The 18,352-nt window shown below is 40.3% G+C and overlaps 1 protein-coding gene across 2 annotated transcripts in view; it reads right to left on the reverse strand.

Annotated features, from left to right (window-relative positions):
* Positions 1-13,836, reverse strand: part of LOC131686193 (calcium uptake protein 1 homolog, mitochondrial-like) — a 67,154-nt gene extending 53,318 nt beyond the window's left edge. The window contains exons 1-5 of one of the 2 annotated variants that reach the window (XM_058970428.1): positions 13,682-13,836; positions 13,280-13,618; positions 13,052-13,220; positions 12,660-12,819; positions 11,280-11,317 (exon numbers count right to left, since the gene is read on the reverse strand). In XM_058970428.1, the coding sequence (XP_058826411.1) occupies positions 11,280-11,317; positions 12,660-12,819; positions 13,052-13,220; positions 13,280-13,602 (690 nt within the window). In that variant the 5' untranslated portion in view covers positions 13,603-13,618; positions 13,682-13,836. Of the gene's footprint in view, positions 1-11,279; positions 11,318-11,860; positions 12,027-12,659; positions 12,820-13,051; positions 13,221-13,279; positions 13,619-13,681 lie in introns of both variants that reach the window. The other variant, XM_058970427.1, reaches the window with a different exon arrangement.
* Positions 13,837-18,352: the final 4,516 nt, after the last annotated feature.

An 18,352-nucleotide genomic window follows, 5' to 3' on the forward strand; every position in this document is an offset into this window, starting at 1 on the left:
TTTTCATTAAGTAGACTATTTTGAAATTTAAACGCATGAAAGGACGTGGCCAGGTGTGTGGATGTGAGCGGGTCTACGTCATTGCGGATTATGGCGAAAACTGATATGACAATGGATATGTTCATTTCTGCAATGCAATTTTTGCAGATGTTCGTGCTATACTATGCTATTCTATGCTAATGAATGTTAGTTGATTGATCTCTTGCTTCCATCGTATTTCGATTTCAATCTTGCAAGCAAAGCTTTGCTATATCGACGAACTCACAGTCCCCTTTCGGTCTCGTAGTCCGCTGAAGATGCCGAACTGTCCTCCACATATGTTTTGCTTCACAGTACTGACATGGGCAGTGGTTCTATACGGCCTTGTAGAGTGTCAGCGATGAACAAAACTCTTGCGGTATTCCTTCGAACATGTAGGGGCTCTAGTTGAATCAACTGACATCGGTTTTGATAGCTAGATAGTCGGACAGGACCTCTCCACGGCAATCTACAGAGCGCGAAATGTAAAAAGCGACGCTGCACACTTTCAATTCTCTCAACGCCATTATTATAGTTTGTGCTCCACACTTCAGGGCAATATTCTAGAATTGATCGGGATAAGCAGCAGTGCAGCGATTTGGGACAATAAACATCTGTAAAGTTTTTGGCTATCCTGAAGATGCATCCCAGTGCTCGAGACGCTTAACTAACTGCATAGGAGACGCGTTGAGAAGCAAGAATGACTCCCAGATCCTTCACGTGACTGACATGTTCGATTTCTGTTAGACGGTAGTTAAAATAAATCCAATCCTTCTTCCTTGAAAAAGATATTACCGAGCACTTCTTCGGGTTTACATACATGCGGTTCGTATTGCACTAATCAGCAAAGACTGGAAGCTACTGTTGGAGAACTCTGCAATCTTCAATTGAACTAATTTGGCAAAAAATCTTGAGGTCATCCGCGAGAATAATCGTGGAGTCTTCAGAATTAGATGTATATATTGAAGTATATCAGAAACATCAACGGTCCCAAGTGGCTTCCTTGAGGTATTCCAGACGTAGTGAATGTAGGGGCCTGGCATTCTCCTATGACAACCGCTATCTCTCGGTCAGTGAGGTAGGATCGAAACCACTTCAAAACACTACCATTTATTGCAAATATCTCCATTTTTGCTATTGCGATATCGTGGTTTATCTTGTCAAAAGCGGCAGATAAGCCGGTGTAAACAACGTCGGTTTAAGCGCGTTGTTCCATACTCTCTGTTATGTAGGATGTTAAACATAACAGGTTAGACGCAGTTGACCGTCCAGACGTGAAGCCGTGTTGATCATCACTTAGGTACTGTTTACAGTGAGCCTGAAGAGGTTCCATAATCACAAGCTCTAACATCTTCGAGACAGCACTCAATTAAGTTATTCCACGATAGTTACTGACGTCTCGCTTATTGCCCTTTTTATGGACTGGGAACATGTTCGTTGATTTCCAGCAAGATGGAAAAATACCTCTATCAATAGATGTTCGAAAGATGAGAAGAAGCGGATTAACCAAAACTTCGATGTGCCTTTTCAGAAAAGCGGAGGGGATTGAAAGACGACTTAAGTCGAGAGGAAGCTCTGGTAATCATCGTTGCATTGACATCGATAGCACCCAGAGTTTGACCCACAAGTGGAGCTCTGCTAACAGCGAGTTCGATTTGCTCAATAGTTAATGCCTCGTCTGTGAGCACACTCTCGAATTTTTCCGAAAAAAGTGCACATATGTCTCGTGATGTGGAAGCTGTGGTCCCATTGTAAGTCATATACGACGGCAGATTCCTTGCGCTGCTCGTCACATATTTCCAGAAACGTTTAGGATGCGACTTGAGAGTACGCTGAATATTTTGCTGATATCGATAGAAACAGTGTTGACTGGCTCGTTTATACGCATGGTTGAGACTGACGTAATAGTCTTTGAGTGATATTGTACGATACATGGTAAACTTCCGGAGCGCAGCTCTCTTGATAGACTTCAACCGTTGCAATGTACTCGTTTGTCAATGGTGAACTTTCTCCGAACGTGCCTGTCAATAACGTACACTAGAACGTTGGAAAAAGTTTGAACTGCGGATTCGACATCTTCGAGGTCCAAAATATATTTCCAATCGATGGTGGAAAAAAGGTCTGCGATATAACATCACTGGTTTTACTAGAGGGGAGGGCGCCATCACTATTGATGTGACGGAAACCTGATCGCTGGCAAAACAAAGATCGAGGTGGCTGTTATTTTCATTGGCAATAGAATTGATTGGTAGTAACGTGGCTGAGCTATAGCCTCACTGCACCTGGATGGAGTACGGAATGGTCCGAATCCGGATAAAGGAATCCGTTGCGGGAAGACTCCCAAGAAATACTAGGAAGATTAAAATCTCCTAGTACCATGATCTCATCAACTGCGTTAGCGTCTTCGAGAATAGTGTGCTTCAACACATTCGATATCACGAGCGCGGTCGGGTAGAAAATACAACGCACACAAGTACAACTTACGGTCGCCAAGCTCGATAATAGTCCAAACCTGCTCTAGGCAAACCCAAGAAATATTCTCGACAATTTTTGCCTTCAAACTGGTATTAACTGCTACTAGAACGCCGCCTCCGGCGAATTTTCGGCTATTGCTAGGGCACCGGTCGCAACGAAACACCTCGCATCCAGTACCGAACACCTGACTGGAAAGCGTGTCATCGTTCAACCACGTTTCGACGAAGACAATGATGTCAACATTCTTATCGGATATTGCAAGGCGGTATTGCTCGACGATTGAGTTGATACCACCAACATTTTGGTAGTATAACAGCAGCTTATCCCGTCGTTGAGCAAGGCTGGAAATCGAAAAGCTTTGAGGCAAGGAAGAGCTCACAGATGCATTGTACTTGCCTGAGGTAGGTTTGCGGAAGACCCCTCGTCCCAACTCCACCACAGAACCGGAACAGCTGCTGGTCGCTGGCAGGAAGGGCTCGACTAAAGGCTTCCTCATGACTGGCGGCAAGTGTGCGTCCCGGTGACCGAAGAGACGAGATTACGTGGGATGTATGCAATACAGCTGAACTAGGTACATCACGTAAACAGCTGCAGTTCGCTGGCAGGAAGAGTAGCATATGGTGCTGATACGACGCAATTAACAGAGAAGTCGAATCGGGGAACATTTCAGAGCTTGAATTATTCTGAATGATTCTGTAGTTTGGAAGACCCTTTCTCCACTCCCGCACACAGGACCGGGACCACTGGTGAGCGTTGGCTGCAGTAGCTGGACTGTGGCTGGGGATCGAGGGCTTCCATAATACAAGCTGCAATGCATCCGGGTATCCCATTAACGAAATCTATCCTGCTTTAGCTGGTCGAAATTGCATTCACGAACGAGTACTCCAGTGTGCCAAGTAGACTCTTTGAGTGCAGTGTCCTTTAGCTCGCTCGGACGTTCAACTCGGAACGAGACGACATTGAGTTTCGTGAAATCGGTATCTTTTTTGACCAACAAAATTGCTTTGGGTGTGTTGCCTATAACGAGGCATTCTTGGGTCATAGCAACAATCTCTTCCACAGTATGGCTCTTGTCGAGGCGGCTCAGATAGACCCAGAACTGATCCCGTTTATCAGCAACTGTTCTGATTTCTCGCTGAATGGCTCTAGTACCACAGACAGCGGCTGCAGTAGCGCAAATTTTTGCATTATTCTCGTTGTGTTGAACTTACATTCCTTCACATCCAAAAATTGATCTGCATGGGCGTGGCCATCTACGTTATTGATCATACTACAATCTTAGTCTCTTTTGGTTACACGTAGAGTATGATGTACCAGTCCCAATTATCATACAATTGGTTCAATATGCAATTTCAACAGGCTTTGATCAATCACGGGAAACTCACGGGCGGTCTAAGCTAAGCTAAGCTATTCGTCGCCAATGCCTAAAAGACCCACTGTAACTTGAAAATTTATTCTAAAAGCTTTCTTGTCAACCGCCACAGCATTACAGCTGTCGGAACAGAGATACCGCTCATTTTCAGATATATTATTACACCGCAAAACAGCATCTCGGCGTTAAGTAAATCATAATCGCGTTAAATAAGACTTCTGACACCATGTTTACATCGCGATATGTCTTTATTGTCTGCTTGTATTCAACTGGCTTGCCATGCCAATGCATGGTTGTTTAAGGCTCAAGTTACCTCAAGGCTTGGTAGTGTGCGTAAGAAAAATTGTGTTCAGCTTTGCCACCAGATTATCCATTTAAACCTTTTCAAAACTCTAAAAGAAGAATATCAGTCGATTTATTAGATCATCACGATTTAATTCATGCAAAATACCTGCTGGGAAAACCATCGGCTTAGCTGGATGGTGCTTTTGAAAAAGTGGCTGTGATTTTTTATCACACTACCACACCGAGCTGGGGTACGCAGCACAACTGCGCAATGAAAAAACCACAGCCACTTTTTCAAAAGCACCGTTTAGCTAAGCCGATGGTTTTTCCAGCAGTTATTTTGCATGAATTGAATCGTGATGATCTAATAAATCGACTGATATTCTTCTTTTAGAGTTTTAAAAAGGTTTAAATGGATAATCCGGTGGCAAAGCTGAACACAAATTTTCCTACGTACACTACCAAGCGTTCAATTCTAACACATGCTTAAAAAAGGTAACTTGAACCTTAATGTAAGGTATGCCTAAATACAACAGCTATGAAATCAGATTTTTTCCGGAAGTAGTATTTGTTGTAAGTTTGTTGTAAGTTCATCAGTACTGCCACTGAAAGGTGACACTCCAATGATGGTATTGATGATATAAAAGTTGCTATTGTAGATATAGTGACCAATATCGCATCTAAATTAGGAAGCTTATTGCCGTTTTCTTTATTAAAATCTATATTTGGCTTAACCTCTGATACATAGCCTGCCAAGTGGTAATTATTTTACATTTTCATAAATCTATTGCATTGTCCATAAAAGAAGTCAGCTATCATTCCATATAATTCTATGTCTTGTTATCTCAGGATTAGTTGCAGGTCCGGTAGGACGTTTCTGCGTAGGATTTTACCCCAGAGATGTTACCTCTGGTTTTTAAATCTCGAACACCTAAATAAAAGGTGGACGGGATCCGCAGCTGCTTGTCCGCAGGAGCATGTATCATCTGTGATGATGCCATTTCTTCCAAGATGCGCTGGAAGCCTAGAGTGATTGCTAATTAGTTTTGACAGAATAAACAATCTGCCTTCTATTGAGTGTTGTTGACTGGAATCATGATGTAGTAGACACCGACGAATGGATACTGAAATAGAATCTCCCTTTATCGGCTCTATTCCATTCGGTCTGCCATTTTGCAATCGCTTGCCGACGACTTGGAAACGAAATATCGAACCCTGTAAAGGCACAGTCATCGTGGGATCCATGAAGGCACGCATGTTTAGCTTCACGGTCGGCAACTTCATTCAACGGTATACCTTTGTGTGATGGTACCCACATGAATTTTATCACCGAACCTCTGGATTCAACAGATATAACTTGCTGCTTGATCTCGTACCAAGCCATATGGTTATCTAGATTCACTTTCCCCGTATGAAGACATTAGATTACTTAAGCTTTCCGTCATGATGAGATACTTTCCTACCGGTAGCTGTTGAGTAATTATGACGGCTTTCCGAACAGCTAATAATTCTGCCAAGTAGATTGAGGCAGATGAGGGCAGTTTCATTCTAACGTGGGCCAACCAAAGCTGTTGACGACAACTTATCCCGCACTCAACGCATCCTTGAATCCGTCTGTAGCCGGGGTTTTAAATTCCCTATATTTGCCTTGTATTTCCCTATCCACTACCTCAGCTGCCGTAGTTGATGATGGAAGTGAACGTTGTTTAATCGACAATTCGATAGAAATGTCTTTAGTTCGTACCATTGGGTCAAATAAGTAGCACGGTAAATTGGGTGAAGTTACATCCAACGTTTGGTACTCGTTATAGTCTAAGATCGCGCGGTCAATTCCCGATACCGCGTTTCGAGATCGGAGAATTGGTTCGGCAAACTGTGTATGCCAGAGAGACAGTCCAGAATGCCCATTAACAAAGCGCATAGTCGATACTTCTTTTGCTTAGCGGCAGCAAACCGGCCATGACGTTGAAAGATCCTGTATGTGTAGTTTTGGTTGATCCTAAACAAATTCGAATGCAGGCCCATTGAATTCTTTCTAAAATGATGGCATCTCTGTTTGGTATAACTACCATGAAAATAGCACCATACTCGAGGATCGGAAGAATGCACGATGAGTAAATACAAAGCAGAGTTGAAGGATGCGCACCCCAGTATTTACTAGACACACTTCGGAGAAAGTTCAAATATGGAGATGTCCGTTTTTTAGCTGTCGTATGTGACATGACCATCATATATTTGTAGTGAGGTACACATCTAACAACCTTGTTGAAGTGACCCATTCCAAGGGTTCTCCGTTGATAAGAATTCGAGGTAGTGTTTCAGATTGTCTTTTTTTTTTCTATTATCATTAAGTTGCACTCTGGTAAACGCATTGTACATAGCTCCCGAACGAGAATGTCAATTTCAGCATTATCGTAAGCACTCTTGATGTCGACACTACACAAAACGATGTGTTCGTGATTCCGGAGAGCTGATTTCACTTGACTAATTAGATGGTAATAGAGCATCCATCGTTTCCTTGCCTTTGCGGAATAATCCTCACATCTCTGGTGGAAGCAGATATTTACTTTCCAGAATAAATCCCAGTTTGTATTTGGCTAGTAATTTGTAAATATTTTGAAAACATGATGCCAATGCTATTGGGCGAAATACTGGAACAATTCCTGGCTGCATTCCTTGTTTAGGTATAGCGACTATGCGTAAAACCTTCCCGCATTCAGGAATAGTACCACTACTATATAACTGATTGTATATGCACCGAAAGATGGCTAATAACCGAGTATGTTATTCCATCCACACCAGGAGTAGAATCTTTGCCCACTTTCATAACAGCTTGAAGTTCAAGAAGAGCGAATAACGCTGGTATCCCGCGATACTCACAGCAACATTCGGCAAACGTTAATGACGGCCTCTTATTTGGGCATGTTGCTAACCGATTTAGTAGTTCTTGAAGCGCTGCTTCCGATGGCGTTGTATTATTGCCAGTGGTCACTCGTCCTTTGAAACTACGAGCCATTTTCCAAAACGTATTCCATGAAGTGGTACTATCCAGATCGTTTACACATGTTTTGCCAGTTTGTGCATAATGGTCGTATGTTACGGCGTCCAACGTTTGCTTCCAGTATTTAAACGCAGCGCGTGTATCACTTTTGACGATACGTAAATCATCGTCCCATCCCAATAGGGTTGGGGAACTTTGGACACACTTGCTTGTGTTCTAATACTAGGGGTAGAGGATATAAGAGCACTCCAGACTGTCTCAAAGAATGTCTCAAAGGATGAGTTGGATGAAGTTTGTTCCATAAGTTCGTCCAACCTATCAGTAAAGGTTTCCCAATTCGTTTTTCGAAAATTAAACTCAGGGTTTCACTTGGCCACTCTTGAGGCACTAGACCAAAATAAAATAGGGAAGTGAGCACTGCCATCCGGTGACTCGTTCACATTCCAGTTAAACAGCAGACTTATCAGCCGAAACCAGCATGAGGTCGATATCATTCCACGATCGGTTGGCATCAAATCGAGTTGGTCGGCCATTATTGAGCATGACTAAATTACCACCTTCCAGTGTTTGGAAAAGATGTTGGTCTCCCCACATAGGATGTTTCGCATTAAAATCTCCTCCAATACATGGAGAAGTAATGGATTGAAAAAATTCTTCGAAGTCAGTCTGAGATATGGATGACTGCGGGTGAACATAGATCGAAACAATAGTTATTTTTCCTAGATTGCTGTTGATTTGGCAGGCAGCACTATGAATATTTCCACCAGCTTGAATGTCGTAGGCGACCGGTTGCAACTCTCGTCGAACTCCAACTGCTACACCCATGGAATTTCTTCGAAAATTATATGCTATGGTATGTTGAAGTACACAAATTGATCAAGATGAGTCTCGCTTAACAGAGATATATTAATATTAGAACTGTTGATAATATCGATGATAGACGAGCGTTTGCTCAGCAACCCTCTACAGTTCCATTGTAAACATTGCAGAGGAATTTCATTCATTTGGCTGCTCGATATATTCATTTATCATAAGCGGACCGTATCCAAGTACGCTTTGACTCTACCATTTACTACATTCGGAATTTTGGATAAAATCGCGTCCTCAATTTTGATCTTCAACACCATGTGGTTCTCTGGAACTTCCAAGATTTCTGCGACGATTTCAACCACCGCGCTGGATACGATGCTTCACTGAACCGACTCGCAAACCCCTTTCAAAATATATACCTCGAGAAGGAGAAGGTCATCGGCAGGGTCAACATTACCCTCATTCCGACACTTGGGTTGCGGGCCGTCGATTATATTGGATTATTTCCTCTTGCAAAACGGTTACGGATCGCTTACTGGTAGAACTTGTAGAAGCAGTTTGACTACTCGATTCAGTAGCTGGGAGCTGAATACAGAACCAATCACTTTGACCTTGCGAGAAGGTTTCACGGCGTTCGTTGTCCTTCTTCTTGTTAATAATGTTTGGACATTGTTTATAGTCATTTGCACGATGTGGAACGCCGCAGTTGACACACTATGGGTTCTGTTTAGTGCACTAATGATCGGGATCACCATTGCCGTCTAAACAATGGTTGCAACGGCAAACACTCTTGCAATTGTACTTGTTATGACCCAAACGCCAGCAGTTACGTTTTAACGAGATAGAGTACCTAATTAATCTCAATGTGCGATGGAAGTATTACTCCTTCAAAGGTAAAAATAACGGTGTATAAGGATTTAATGGTACCATCATCTTGCTTTTTCTTGATTCTCCGATATTCTACGATTCCGGGATTTCCAATTTGCATTCTCTTAGTCTTCTGAAACGGCTGAGCTGTGCTCAGCTCTTCGACGTCCACTTCTGCTTCAATAGAAGCCACACCAAGACACTCGACCAGCCGCTGTGGTATCGAAAACTTGATGGCGTCGCACTGCTTTGTCGCCAGCTTGTTAGCATCCTCGCCGGATCGTATTAAAATTTTCAACTTCTTTTTGCAGATAAGAATCGCGCGTATGTACTCGGAACCTAATTTTTCATTATGGCTTTAGGCACCTTGGCGGACACTAAATTCCCACTCGTGGATTCTGCAATAACAAGATAAGGGTCGGGATAGATCTCGACGTTTAGAATGCGTAGCACCACCGTCGTCGGCCATTGTTCGCCTCACAATGAACGTCGAAGATAATGGAAAAAGTAAAGGAAAGGTCTTCTGTAGATTTGCCTTAGATTGCTGTCGAGAACGATCTGATACGTACCGAAGCACAAACATGACTGTATTGCCGGTTTTTGGCTATCCAACACTTTCCAACACTGACACAATTTGCAATATTTTAGTAGACAATTCTGATTCAATGTTGTAAACATAAATGCACACACAAATCCAGTTCTAAATAGCTGAGCAACATTCGTTAATGAAAGGGTAATTGTTTACTTTAGCTACTTTTCCCCCTGTAAGTGGAAAACATGTTTTTCTTTCGTGAATATGCTAGTTTAGTGTTGTAGATTCATAAAAATGAGGCGGAAAGCGAAAATTTTTAATAATTCATTAATTAACTTTAAAGTAAGTTGTACCTAATAACTTTGTTCATAGGGTTATTGTGCTCCCGGAAGTAAGGTTTTTGGCGAAGTTAGTTTAATGCGGCTATGCCGCCTAGCCGTAGTCCTCGTACTCGTCATCGGAAACATAAGCGAACCTGTGATCCACTCGTTTGCCCGGTATACTCAAACAGAGGGGCTATCCCTAGTTTAAGTCGGACTGAGCGGTAGCGAAGTCGGACAGCATGAGAAATAAATCGATGTGGCGTAGCCACATAAGGCATTAACAATGTTTTATTTAGTAACAATAGGATTGTATTCATCGGCAAAAATTAAATTATTGTCACTGCCTAATGTGGCTACGCCACATCGTTTCAATTGGGAGCTGTCCGACTTCGCTGCCGCTCAGTCGGACTTAAATTAGGGATAGCCCCTATGTTTGAGTATACCGGGCAAACGAGTGGATCACAGGTTCGCTTGCGTTTCTGATGACAAGTACAAGGAAGGCTCGTCCAGCGGATCCTCAGCGGCTTTGCGCCGCTTCGGATCCTTGGACTCGGCTATGCGGCGTAGCCGCATTTAACTAGCTTCGTCAAAAACCTTACTTTCGGGAGCACAATAACCCTATGTGCAAGGTTAGTAGGTAGAACTTACTTTTAGTCTCATTAATGAATTATTAAAAATTTTCGCTTTCCGCCTCTTTTTTATGAATCTGCAACACTAAACTAGCATATTCACGAAAGAAAAACATGTTTTCCACTTACAGGGGGAAAAGTAGCTAAAGTAAACAATTACCAATGAAAGAGTTAATATTAGCCAAAACAGGTGAAGGCAATAGGACACAACCAAGCACATCACTTCTAGAGCGATAAACAGAGAAAGAGAAGGAGAGAGAGAGCGAATGTAAAACAATTGAAAAATAGTTAGCCAAAGGTAAAACAGCAGAAAAAGTAGAAAATATATTTTTTACAGGCGTGACGTTTAATACCTCTTCGATACTCTGAAAGGACACAAGCGATTTTGTTTTGTTTGATTTAGTGTTAGAAGCATAGATTTGATTTAGAGGTTTCCATTATTTTCGATACAAATCAAGAAACAAGAAGGGAAAGTTGAAAAGTAGAGACAAAATGTTACATTTATGGCAAAATTTAGTTAGCGTCATTTAGATGTGTTCCTCGTTAGGTATGGTAACATAATTTAATTGATTTGTTTGGGAAAAATCGTTAAACAAAAGTTGAAAAGGAAAATAGTCAGCTTTTTGAAATATGCAAAAAAATTACCAATTCGCAAAAAAATATATGTGAAGAGACAAAGATTACAAAACCATTGAACCGAGAGAATGCTACGACTATCAAGACAATGCATAATTTTTTTAAATTGTGAGCTAAAAGAAAGTTTCCTCGGAGCAAAAATGGTGTTACTGTTTTAAATTAAAATAATAGAATCAAAGTGTTACAGAAACAAGAGCAAATAAAATTCCAGAGATCGTCAAGACTCTGGTGCACCAGAACGGAGTGTGAACTAAAAGTGTTCTAAACAATGGTTGATTTCCTGCAGTGTGACGACTATTTACAGAGTTACAATTAGAACTACATAGCTTACCCTTGCATCGTATCGCTTGTACTGATCCAATCCAAGACCTAGAGGGGTATGGATAAAGACAGAAAATTCAGTTTTAGTATCACGTTTATGTTTTCTTGAAAAGACATGCAAGAGTATTAGAACATTTGAAGTATATTGTAAAAACTAGTTCTAATGATTGTCTTAACTATACATCACTTAACAATAGCATTATGGAAAAGCTTAACAGTTGTTTTTGGAACCTATCCGACATAGCTGGTTGTATATAAATTAGTAAACATCAGGCGGACACAAATTGTTTCATGTTTGTCGCATGGTAAATAATAAGGGCCATACAAATATAGCAACGTGATCTCTAGAGCCTTAAGCGCCTGTTCGAGTGTTTCATTCGGGCAATAACATCAATCCATTCCTTCTTATATCAACACAATGTTGGTTAAAACGTCAAACAGAAGAATTGTGTTCGCCTACAATTACAACTAAATACTAAAAGGAGAAAAAGTTGCAAAGAAACGGACGAAATGAGAACAGTTTTGCAAAAAACTATTAATAGGTACATATAACGGAAGCAGTTGATAGGGAAGAACCATAGCCACAAATACCCTCTGGTTGCTTCATTCCCGGTGTCATGCTAGTGAGGAAGTCGATCGGCGTCATAAAAACTTCGACACTCTCGCCAGCGCCCTGCGGAGCCTGGATGGTGGCGAAGTAACGAAACACCTTGTCCGGTGTCGAAAACTGTCGGATGCGGTTTTCATACTCGATGATCTGTTTGAATGGGGAGAGATGGACGATTTAAAGCTGCCGTGAGCTGTGCTGAATAATTTTGATGCGTACAAGCTTCAATTGTAATGTATTACAAATATAACAAATTAGTAAAATGAATGACTAATGAATGATTGCCATGTGTATGTAGCGTCTGTGTTCGCGTATTGGTTTTATTGTTAAAATACAACAACAAAAACTGCTTTAACACAATGATGTAAACTAACATCATCATAACAAAAATTTCGAAAAAACGATCAGTACACTGCATCAAAACATCACAAATTTTTTTTGAAGAATGACTGATCAAAAATTTCCAACTAACCTTATAGCAGTAAAGTACCAAGCGTATACATAAAACTCGATCAAATTGAAACGCATGGAGAGTATTCCATATTCGATGGCTGTGGCACGAAACATTTGCTGATTTCAAATTATTTAACATAGGATCTGTCAACCTACAATACGAAACAGATGAACGCGTCACCTCATCATGACGAAACCAACAAAAGCCCCGGATTAATGCCTACCCGTAACCTGTTAGTTTGCCAAACTACCTTAGTACCATTATTTCAAGGTGAGGTGAGCCCGAAAATTCTACAGTTAGTAATATAGGTACAAAAAAACAACATTTACCATCCGGCTGTTTTAATCCCGGTGTGATGGCGCGCAGAAAATCAAACGGTGTCATATAAACCGTAGACGTTTCACCATGAATCAACTTCACGGTGGCGAAATACCGGAAAATTTTGTCTGGCGTTGAGAAAGATCGCATACGATTCTCGTACTCTATTATCTATTCGCGTTTTGTTGTTGTGTGTTATTAGAGTTGTTTGGCACGTACAATGCGCGAGACGTGTGATGGCGATGGAGATGTGAAACAAAACATGTACATGAAATACATTAAAAAAATAATCCATCGGTTTAAAACTGAAACTAACGTGTATTGCTTTGGGTAACCAAAAGATTGTATAAACTTTTCTTTAACTCGGCGTAAGCAAAGGATACTATAAAACGTAATCGATTACCTTGCGATCCCGGAAACCTATTTTTTCCTTACGAGCTTTCTTCTTAGCTTGCGCTTCCTCATCGTCTCCGTCCGACGCTTCATCCTGGTCAAGTTCACTGGAAACATTTTTCCCAACATGCACACCAGCATCAGCATCGACCTTCGGAAAAGCCAGAGCCTTGCGAAGTCTGTAAACAAAAATACGTCATTGTCCCGAAATGTTCCTATTCGAAAAAAATATACTCACTTTCCCCAATCGATACATGTTCCGACGATCATAGAGCCCAGAAAAATATAGAAACACTTTGTATAAGTAGCTTCCGCTTCTGGCTTATGGCCAAAATTTTTATACCCTCTTTCTCCATTGCTACCTTTCCAGTGTCTTCCTTCCTGATTCGTTCGAGCACCGACTGAGGCAAGCGTTATTGCGTTGCTTCCGGCAATCCTAGCTAAACCGTGGCCACTCCCACTAAACAAACTTCTAGTGACATTACTCGCAACCCCAGTAGCAGCTCTGGTCAACGGGAACCAGTGGTTACCCATCGATCCACAAAGTCTCACAAGAGACATTCCCAAATTTTTAAGCCTGTCGAGAATGAGCTCAATCTTCAGATAGTAAGTAACGCAAACAGAATGCTCGGATATTTACCTTTTGCACTATGGACAGATGTAAGACGATCAATGTCGGAAAGAATTTTCACATCAGATTCTGGAGACCAAAAATCGTTGGACTTTATATTTGGATCATTCAGCTGAAAATATCACACTCACAGCAGTCGTTGACATTTCAATGAAAATGAGTGTAACATTAGAAAAGGGCTCATCGAAAGTATATGAAATTTCGTTCCGTTGCGAGGGGTCCTCCATGTACACTGCACGGTAAAAAAAACTTTACCCCTTTTATGTATTCAAATTGCCCATTTTCGGAAGTTATTCGAGCTGTCAAAAAATGAGTATTTTTTTGTTTCTAACAATGAGTACTTTTTATCCATTTCACAACTACTCGATGAGGTAATGTCAATGGGTATATTGATCTTGATAATGGGTGAAAAATCCTTAAGCATTATTTCAAGCGAGTTAACCTGCAAACTAAGGATCGTAGTGGAACCTGCAAATTATCGCCCTGCATCGGAGTCTGTGGCGGAAACGGAACATTTCGGCAATGCTCCGAAAACAACGTCTGTTTAGACTACTGAGAATGTTGAAAATATGCGCCAGTTCGGCATTTTTAGAGCAGCCAAAAGATCCACCCTAATAAACATCTTATGATCCAAGAGCCTAACGACCTGTTCAGGGTATAATCCAAACAATATGTGGAATCGTTGGATTATATGGGTTAAAGTTCGTGTATAATTTTTTTTATTAGGGCAGCCATCAAAAATATATCCAGTTCTCGACAAACATATGATTACGGCCTAAAAGCCAACTGTCAAAATTCACTTTGAATGGAAATTCCGGACAAACCGTTACGCGCCAATCACGGATGTTAGTAGTAAACGAAAGAGAAAAGTTTTCTCTTTCATAAGCTGTTGTGAACTGTGTTCGACTAGTAACGGTTTGTCCGGAATTTTCATTTTCAGGATGTCTATCTAGATTCCTATACTTTTATAAGGAAACAATAATATGAAATGAATGATATTTTATGTTTTTTTAAATTCAGAAATAGTTCTATTGACAGTATTTTTCATTCTGGCGCGAATTTCATGAATGGGTATTTTTTACGTATTTTGTTGTAACAGTTTTGCGAAAAAATAATGGCTGAAACATACCCAGGTTGACGTATAAGGTCTGTACTTATTTATGGGTACAAACGCTTTACCCATTAAATGGGTTATTCCACTTTTATTGAAAATGCGTAGTTTTCTACGCATTAATGAGTACTTGATTTTATCAGTGTGGTAAAATTCGCTATATTGAATCCCTCCATTTCACCAACCATCAGAATTGGGTCATTAAGGCTAGTTTAAAATTCGGAAAACGTGTTACGGGATTTGGGTCCCAATGTATTTTAAATGGAGCTCGGGATTTAAAATCCCTTGACAGGAAATGAGTCTACACCAAAAACACAGTTTTCCTGAAGTGTAAACCGACCCGCGGGAAACATCACTAGATTTTAAAACTCTCCACACAGAAATCCAGCCGAGACAAATCAACAGAAATTGTTTCCGACGGGGAAAATTGTATTTTTATAAGGTATAAAATTCGGTACTATTTTTGATATTGTTTGTGGCACTAAAAACTGGATTCTAACCGCACTGCGCACTTACCACTCTTTCATTAAATTCTTCTCATAGACTGGTCAGTTCGACTGGTCTGTCTATGAAAGTACCATCTCTATCACTGGAAATACATGTGTTTTGACAGCTCGCAGTTTTGAGATCACTCGCACTTTGAAAGTGCGGAGTCCAGGTTGGTGGGAAGTGCGCAATACTGTTGGAATTTTTTAGAAGCAGCAGAACTCTCGACAAACATATGATTACGGCCAAAAAGCCAACTGTCAAAATCCATTTTGAATGGAAATTCCGGACAAACCGTTACTAGTCGAACACAGTTCACAACAGTTTATGATAGAGAAAACTTTTCTCTTTCGTTGGCGTGATTGGCGCGTAACGGTTTGTCCGGAATTTCCATTCAAAGTGAATTTTGACAGTTGGCTTTTAGGCCGTAATCATATGTTTGTCGAGAACTTTTGTTTTGACAATTTGGAGAGATTTCGGTGGAAAATTTTCCCAGATCAAATCCCGTGACTCATTTTCCGAACTGTAAGCTAGCCTTTAAAGGCTACTGTACATCTCGGGAATTAGATTTTGATCACGGAAAATTTTCCACCGTTATCTCTCCAAGCTGTCAAATTAAAAGTTCCGCTGCTTCTAAAAAATACCAAACATCAGCAAAGATTTTTAACATAATAACGACATCACTTTTTCCGTCAGAAACAATTTATGTTGAATTGTTTCGGGCCGAATTTTTGGTGAGGAGAATTTTTAAAATCTGTGACGTTTTCCAGAATTGGGTTTACACTTCGGTAATCTTGATTTTTCCGTGTAGACTTCTTTCCATCGCGGAAAATCAAAAATCTCTCTCCTACTTGAAATGGCTGGACAACAAAACCCCTTGATCAAATTCCCGAGGTGTACAGTAGCCTTAAGCCATATGCTGTTTTCGATTTTTTCCGATGCAGCTGACAGCTAAAGATACGTAATCGAATTTTTACTTTCACTTTTTTGTACGCAAAATAATATTTTTTTTTCAAAATTGAATTATCGCGGCCACACCTTCCATTGAACTACCTTGATTCCTTTTGCTTGGATAACTGTCAAAAATGCTAACCCATGTGGGTAAATTCACTGTCAAGAATGATCGATAGTGTCAAAATAGAACGTGTTCACATTTTTTAAGACAATTATCATTTCGAAGTTTTCAAGGTTTAACATATATTGCTATACTTAAGCGCCCGAATAGAAATACACAACAGTATTACAGCATTTTTTATTGTTACATAACAACGAAAAACAATGTTATTCTGGAAAATTAAGAATGGAAATATAATCACATTTCTCGACAAACATATGATTACGGCCTAAAAGTCAACTGTCGAAATCCACTTTGAATGGAAATTCCAGACAAACCGTTACTATTAGAACACAGTTCACAACAGTTTATGAAAGAGAAAACTTTTCTCTTTCGTTTACTACCAACATCTGTGATTGGCGTGTAACGGTTTGTCCGGAATTTCCATTCAAAGTGGATTTTGACAGTTGGCTTGTAGGCCGTAATCACGTGTTTGTCGAGATTTGTTGTTTCTACATCCAATTTCATTGTAAACCCGACTTTTACATGGAAAAAGGGGGGTCATTAAGGGATGTAACAATGAAAAAAATGATCTTTTCCCATACATTCTGAAATCAAAAACATCGATTTACATTGTTTTTCCGTTGTAGATTTTGGAGGCATGAAGGACTGCATCATAAGTACATTGATGTTACAAGCAAAGTTGTTGTTAACAAATAAAACTGTTGTAAATTCAACATTTCTACGATCAATTTCGTTATTACTTTCTGTTCGGGCGGACCCTACACAAGACAACAATATTGTCAATAAAAATATTGACAAGACTTCTTCAATACGTCAATCCCATTTGAATTCTACAGAATCAATATTTTCAAAATGTGCTTACACGTCCAATATATTAATCAATAATTGGTTTATTGTCAATATTTCTGCTCGTGTATGGTTCACTTTAGAAAGATGAGCTCCATTGGTTTACAAAATGAAAAGAGAATTTTATTCTTCATTTAATGACCCAATTATAATAGTTTGCCACATAGAAATTTGTTTCATAGCAGATTTCGCATCAAATTTATGTACGTGATTCATATAATTTATATTTTCAGCACAATTTTGTACATATGCGCACAGAAAAAAATGTTGGTAAAAATATGAGTTTTTCGCTCTTAGCAAAATACAACCAACATATACATAGCGGTAGCTTAACAGAGCCGTGGATCTTTTATACGTTTACAATACATGTAAAAATAAAAATACAAACAAGAATTAATTAATTGGATATCGTACGCGCAACTTTTTATTGCGAGCGGAGACCTTTTTTCGCGAGATCTGTTGGCAAACAGCGTCAGGGGGTCATTTAATTCTCTCTTGTTTTTCACGTCCCGGTCGAAGCTGGCTTGGTGTCCGGGATCAGATGTTCTCCCTTGCTTCTTGCACTTATTGTTGATCAACGTAAATCCGTCGTCATTGTTATTGCATTCGTTGCCGAAGTTGCTTTTGGGGTGCTGGATGATTTTTTTGCGGTTGCCAGCTTGCACAAATTTGGCCACCGCTTGTGGTTCAGGCATAGGTATTGAAAACTCTGTTTTAGGTTGGTTTGCCGTGGATGAGTTGGCAATCGGTTGAGATGCATTTTCCTCTGCATCTTCCGCGCAAGGTTGTCCATGATGAGCTGTCTGATTACAATACTTGCACGTAGGAGTGCATAGCATAGTTTGCATAATTGTAGTTCCGTGAGTATTGAGTTTTATTGCCAAGTAGGAGGGTATAGGCCTTTCAACCCGCATCCTCACTACAAAAACGCCGTTAGGAGTACCCGGGAAGAAGTTTCTCCAAGTATCAGGTGTAACGGATTCTACTTCTCCGTATTGCGATATGCATTTTGCAATTGGCTCAGGAGGGGTACGAGGTGATAGGTCATATAACCTTACATCTATATAATCGTTCTCAATGTATGCTCATTCTCAATGTAATGCTTGCGGAAGTCTTGTACCTTAAGTATCATCATCTTCGCAATGTAGTGTTTATATCA

This window comes from Topomyia yanbarensis, chromosome 2, assembly GCF_030247195.1.
Source record: "Topomyia yanbarensis strain Yona2022 chromosome 2, ASM3024719v1, whole genome shotgun sequence".
Taxonomy (NCBI): domain Eukaryota; kingdom Metazoa; phylum Arthropoda; class Insecta; order Diptera; family Culicidae; genus Topomyia; species Topomyia yanbarensis.